This window comes from Dothidotthia symphoricarpi (genome assembly GCF_010015815.1).
Source record: "Dothidotthia symphoricarpi CBS 119687 unplaced genomic scaffold P153scaffold_14, whole genome shotgun sequence".
Classification (NCBI taxonomy): domain Eukaryota; kingdom Fungi; phylum Ascomycota; class Dothideomycetes; order Pleosporales; family Dothidotthiaceae; genus Dothidotthia; species Dothidotthia symphoricarpi.
Window position 1 is genome coordinate 1,112,742 of NW_022985021.1, and position 6,000 is coordinate 1,118,741.

Below are 6,000 nucleotides of genomic sequence, written 5' to 3' on the forward strand. Positions count from 1 at the left end.
ATCGCACGTAGCGCTTGACAGGCAGACGCCGTTTATTGTCGTACTTCCGACAGGTGGGGGCAAGAGCTGAGTGTTCAGCGTGGCGGCTTGCTTGGATGACGTTGGAGACGCTGGATGTGGTGCAGTACCGAGCGCTTATCGAAGACTTGGTCAGCCGCATGCAAAAGCGTGGCATTGACTGTATGGAGTGGAAGCACGGCGAGAGCTACCCAACCGTCTTGAGAGCAGTAAGCGCAGGCATAACAGGTAACATGCCGGGCAACGGAATCTCTCTGAGTTACGCTTGCATGCTGAACGGCAAGGGACTGCTGCGGTGGGTGGTGGTAGATGAGTGTTGTCTTATCGTCACATCAAGCCTCTGGCGGCCGAAGCTGGCAGGCAACGTCGAAGAATCCGCTGCTGCTGCCGTGCCTAATAGTATTGCTTACGGCAACGCTTCCGCCCGCGCGGGAGGGCGAAATGGCATCAAGAAAGTTGGTTCGGTATGCAACGTACATCCGAGCGAGCGCGGTGCGGCTGAACACTCGATACTTTGTGTCGTGTCGTGGTACAAGCGGGGCAAGACGCAGGAAACGGCGCTACTTTGACTCAGCTTGTTGCCAAGCACGCCCAACATTTGTTCGATTAGAAGTCTGGACTTCTACAAAAATCAACATGTCAGCCAAGCCTTACATCTATATTGTATCTAACGAGACAATTGCTGTTCATCAAGCCACTTCCCCGGTTCCCCACCGCTGTGGCGCTAGCGCTAGATTAGTGCATTACGAGCCCGTTGCTTGTCCCAACATAGTTTTCAGCCTTCATTTCAACGTTTCCCTCGATGCAAACCCACTGAGGTTTCTCGCAATAATAATTTCATGTCTACCTCCATCAGATTGCTTATCAGAGGAATCACGAATTGCATGCTGTCAAGATGAATTTCTATACCTACATCTTGTTGACACAGCTGAGCAGATGTATATAGTGGAGGCTGTGGCGTGGTGGCTTATAAGGTCCCGAGTACATACCAGCACAGCCATTGCCGCCAGACGAAAAACACACGCTTCTGCTAATTTTACTGTTGGCGAGCACACAGACCACAATCTCCACCGCATACTACTTTTGCCGGGTACGGTACGGCAGTAAATTGCCGATCACCATACAACGCTTGGTACTAGGTAGATACAACAGTCTCTGGCGAAGGGACTTACACCTGCATTGGGTAAGCGCTAGAAACCACTTGTCTTCAAGCAGATATCAAGAATTGAAAATTTGTTCAACATGATAACCTCTAAGGCGCTGTCAACAACGTCTGACTTCAGTCTCTCCAGCCGGTCAGTGTGGACTCCGATACTGCAAATTTGACTGGCTTGTTGATACGCTGTACGGACGCAAGGCCTCCTGCGTAATGTAGTATGACACAGGTCACGGTTCGAGCCTTCGAAAACGCCAACCTTGGCTCTTTGGCTCGTTGGGTGAGTGGGTGCCCTGTGGCGATATGATAAAACGATCCGATGCGGAGAACCTTGGAAAATCTGGATCTCGACAAGCAAGTCTGGGACTAGCGCCGCAGTCGCTTATCTGCAAGGGCTTGTTCCTGCAGAAAAACAATATTGGTTTGGAGATCCTAAGGCTTGGTACCTATGGCATACGATGCATTCAGAGAGAAGATCAGGGCGTGGTGGAGGCGTAAAGCTGAAGAAAAAGGTATATAAAGATCGAGTTGTCGCCAGATAATCAATACCCACTCAAGTTCAGGCACTTGACACTATTATATCACTTCCACATTCATTCATTACCAACAATCTTTCCAAGATGCGTCTTTCAGCCATTGCTGTTGCTTTCTCAGCCGCAACTCTTGCGAGCGCACAACTCACGTACAACCTTACGCAAGCCCTGCAGCCCGGCAACTTCGCCAAGTACCACTGCCTGTAAGAGCACCAATGTGACTTCAAGTACATCTGACTGATATCAACCAGCGACAACGACAAGCTCATGGCTCTTATGCCTCCAGTCACTGCTCAGTGTCTCGCAGAGTGTCAACTAGCCGCCAACAAAGGCGATGGCTGCGCCGAGAATGATTTCGCATGCCACTGCGTGAACTACTATGCATACTCCAGCGTACGTTACACATTTGCAGTCCTCTCTCATCTTCTTATCATCTCAATCCTTGCGGGAGACTGTTCCCAGGCGTTGCCGCCGCACCTGCCTCGGGCTCTACCTGGTGTACTCAAACCAACTGCCTTACCCATTGTCTTCCAACGTTACCCTTATGTATCGATCAAACTTCTACCACACTTTTTCTCACGCGATCTTGGAACTAATAACTCTTAGCTCATCGAACCCTGCGCCTTTGCCCTCCCCGCCAACCCCGAAACCAACCCTCCCTGCGACCAGAACGCGCTCTTCGCCGCTCGACCTATCATCCAGGACTTGTGCAATTTCTTCAATGCGACGCTGTATGCCGACTACCGCAGGTGTCCGCAGGAGCTGAGCAGGAAGATGACATATGAAATTGTTGCAAATGAGGAGGTTGATTGTGGTGATGAATAAAAGAACGAAGTAAATATAAGCCTGGGCTTAGTATTGGTTGACCTATGTTCGCGTTCTATTGACGCCTTTCTAATATATAACTGTATATTCCCCAAAATAGTTGGTGATTAGTTGCAGTCTCATCTTCTATGTCCTCACAATAGAATATACTCAATTCAGTAACTATTTGATACATATCTATGTCTTGACTGGAATATACGAAATGTTATGTCCACTTCGATCTGGTCGGCCAAGAAGATCTCGGCCCCGAGTTGCAAGGGCGGTGTAGGTAAAAGATGCCATCTACATCTCTTCATCTGGTAATTTCCAGACGATCTGTAGCAACGACTACGGTGGCCATGATCTTGATGGTCTTGACACTGCCACTTTCGCCGACTGCACCGACGCTAGCGCTGCTGATGAGAAATGCGTTCACGTTTAGTAAGCTCATTCCTCTATCTCCAAGTTTACGATCGCTGACACCGGTTAATCAGGATTCAAAAACGGAGCGTGTTACTCCAAGTTTTCCTTGAGCGAGCTCTCGAGTGTGGGCTCCGTCTGTCCTGTTAAGCTTTTTGGCACCCGCCCTAGCGCCGGTTCTAATGCCGTCATTTTCCCCAGTGCCACTGCCTCTGCCAGCGACTCTGCGTCCGCCATCGCTTCTGCCACAAGCACTCTTATCCCTGAGTTCAACGAGGCAATCGCCAATAATGGCACTGGGAATTGCAATGTCAAGTATCATAATGTTGAAATTGAGAGTGCTTTCACTCTCGGGTGCGGCATTGACGATTGGGGCGCTGATATTGGAACTCCATCAGGATTAAGTACCTTCGGAGAGTACATGGGTTACTGCGACGGCGACACTGAGTGCATTATTGTAACCTGTGACTAGGGTTTTTGCCACATGAAGAACGTTGTCAACGAGAGAAAATCCGTTGGTTACGACTGGAGTAAATAGTCGTCGCAACCTTGCTTGTGCCGCAGATGTGTCCTCGCCCTCTGTCGATGTTTCGTCTACTGTGTCTGCCACTCCCTCCGATGTCATTAACTTGTCTTCATCCTCGGCTACCGCTATCCCTGCTGTTGCTCCCTCGCTTACTGAAGCGCACCCCTGTTGCAACTGAGTCTCGTTTCGAGTCGTACAGATATTGGAGAAGAAATGCATGGCTTTCTACGAGGACAGGAAGAAGTATTCTCACTGTGTTGAACTTTGGAGGAAAGATATTCAACTTCGATGACAGCTTACGAACCGAAACTTGGATGCAACATTTCTGTGTAGGATGACTCTTCTCATGGAATACGGCGAGTTTAGTCAAATAGATGGGGACCATAGAAGTGCCGCGGAAGTGAAAAGGTTTAACAGCAGTCAAAGTGTGTCGTCTTCTTGCACGAAGAGAATCTGTGGGTCTTCTTGTTGTTGATGCGCATCGGCATGAACTTGGCCCCAGGGCCGAGACTGCTGCGTGCACAACGTCATCCTCGAATCCTTGCTGCGAACCTTGCAAGCGACCCGCGTAACAATGAGCGCGATATACGAAAAGAACAGGCTCTTTGAGTACAAGACCTCAATAACATAATGACTGTATGCTCCGGTAACTACCCAGGTAAAGGTTATTATTGCCTGCTTAAGCAAGACGATATTCTAAGCCGCACCAGGTAACGATGGGATCTGGGTTACGTACGCCAAACGGACAACTCACGATACCTGATCTGAAACGTCAAATTACCCTTTGGACCGGTCGAGCCGCGGAGCGTGCGCTACCAATGCTTGACAAAGCTTGTTCATCTGCCGCCACAACAGCCGCTCCAACCATCTCCACACAAGACCCCTCCCGGCAAGGATCTGCTTGATCCACTCTCCCCACACACGGTAGAGAGTTGTGGAGAAACTATGCGGAGAGCCTGGAGAACTGGGGATACTGACTGGGAATGCGATCCTTTTGCCTCGGCTGACGCTGTAGATGACGACGCCATGATACGAGAATGGCGTTTGTCGCGTATGCTCTTCCACTTAATCGTTGCAGCAATAAAGTCTAGATGTTCCCGTCTTTCTGGGTATCGCCGTTCTGTCGCTTCCAACTCGTTGGACATCATCCCTATTCACTTGTCCCCTGCCTGTCAAGATTGTCCTGTTCAGTAGCACAACTTTACCATGTCTGAGGCTCACAAGATCAATCATGACTTTCGCGAAGAAGGCAATTTTAATGCCGTTGGCAATGGCGCTGAACTCAGCCGACAAGTTACGGTTCAGTTGAGTTCGGAGCAGTATGAGCGTTTGTTCTTCCAGCCATCGGCACCCAGCCGTGGTGACCTCGCCAAACGTTTTGGTATGTACTTTCAGATAGTAATAGATAATTGTACTGACCTACTCTCCAGCCAATCCAACTTTGCTTGGACTCATTGGGTTTCTGATACCATACACCTCCACCATCCTCATTCTCTGTGGCTTTCAGGGTGCTGTGGCCCCACAAAGTTTGATTGGACTGAGTGGCGACTACTACTTTTTTGGATGCATTGCCATGAACCTCGCTGGTATCGCGGAGTTCATTTTGGGAAATAGTACGTACTTGATGATTAGAACTCGGACCACAGTATAACACTAACACTACACTGCCAGCTTTTCCCATGGCGGTCTTCCTTATCTACGGCAGCCACTGGGGAAGTCTTGCTTACACACAGGATCCTATTCATCAGACCACAACCCCTTTTGCCGAGCTCGGAGGCGCTAATGGCGCAGCATACAACTCGTCTCAAGGCTTCCACAACGTCACCATGTAGGCACTCTGATTGTGACATTTCTCTCATACAGCCAATTAACTATGTTACAGGGCTATTGCCAGCTTTGTCTTCTTTATGGGAACGTTCCGTGTAAACGTCTTCTTTACCTTGACCTTCTTTGGCCTTATTATGTTGTTCTCCTTCATCGCTGCCGCTGACTTCCGAGTCGGACATGCCACGACCGAAGCCGACGTAGAGCACATCACCAAGCTGCTGCACATTGCAGGAGGCTTCGGGTTTATCGGTCTAGTCTGTGGCTGGTATCTCGCCATCCTCACCGCCTGCGAGGCAGTTGGAATACCTTGCCCCCTGCCAATCCTTGACCTGAGTAGCAAGGTCTTTCCAAAGAAAAGTGTAGTGGTAGACAGAACATAGAGCATATAAGATGGGATATCGAATCCAGTTACTCGACCGAGTATGAGTAAATTTAACGAAAGTAGCCAAGACTGTTTTCACTGCTATTAGCAAAATAACTGGAAAACATATAGTCCAATGGCAATGGTGTCCCTACTCTTTCCAGTATATTCACGACGCATTGTCGAGAAAGATTCGAGAACATATCAATAATGCATCTTGATCTATAGATCAGGTCTCTCCATTAGATGGTGTCCAATCTCATTCTACGTAGAGTGCTTAACATCTCGCCTCTCTTTGTGATCAAGGTTCTTTCAAGTCAGTCGAAACATATTCGCGTCCCACCTATATGCTCTT

At 49.0% G+C, this 6,000-nt stretch overlaps 4 protein-coding genes across 4 annotated transcripts; all 4 read left to right on the forward strand.

Moving 5' to 3' along the window:
* Positions 1 to 95: 95 nt before the first annotated feature.
* Positions 96 to 587, forward strand: P153DRAFT_387576 (uncharacterized protein; the record flags this gene model as incomplete). The annotated part of the gene is made up of 1 exon (XM_033670666.1): positions 96 to 587. The coding sequence occupies one exon, from the start codon at positions 96 to 98 to the stop codon at positions 585 to 587; it is 492 nt and encodes a 163-aa protein (XP_033522237.1).
* Positions 588 to 1,794: 1,207 nt separating this feature from the next.
* P153DRAFT_295060 (uncharacterized protein) lies at positions 1,795 to 2,532 on the forward strand (the record flags this gene model as incomplete). Its single annotated transcript, XM_033664000.1, has 3 exons — positions 1,795 to 1,910; positions 1,959 to 2,100; positions 2,314 to 2,532. 3 exons carry the CDS (start codon positions 1,795 to 1,797, stop codon positions 2,530 to 2,532), a joined length of 477 nt encoding a protein of 158 aa, XP_033522238.1.
* A 275-nt stretch (positions 2,533 to 2,807) lies between these two features.
* P153DRAFT_358677 (uncharacterized protein) lies at positions 2,808 to 3,403 on the forward strand (the record flags this gene model as incomplete). Its single annotated transcript, XM_033666821.1, has 2 exons — positions 2,808 to 2,952; positions 3,006 to 3,403. The coding sequence occupies 2 exons, from the start codon at positions 2,808 to 2,810 to the stop codon at positions 3,401 to 3,403; spliced, it is 543 nt and encodes a 180-aa protein (XP_033522239.1).
* Positions 3,404 to 4,663: 1,260 nt separating this feature from the next.
* On the forward strand, positions 4,664 to 5,664 carry P153DRAFT_387579 (uncharacterized protein; the record flags this gene model as incomplete). The annotated part of the gene is made up of 4 exons (XM_033670667.1): positions 4,664 to 4,838; positions 4,888 to 5,070; positions 5,129 to 5,285; positions 5,340 to 5,664. The coding sequence occupies 4 exons, from the start codon at positions 4,664 to 4,666 to the stop codon at positions 5,662 to 5,664; spliced, it is 840 nt and encodes a 279-aa protein (XP_033522240.1).
* Between the last annotated feature and the right edge of the window lie 336 nt (positions 5,665 to 6,000).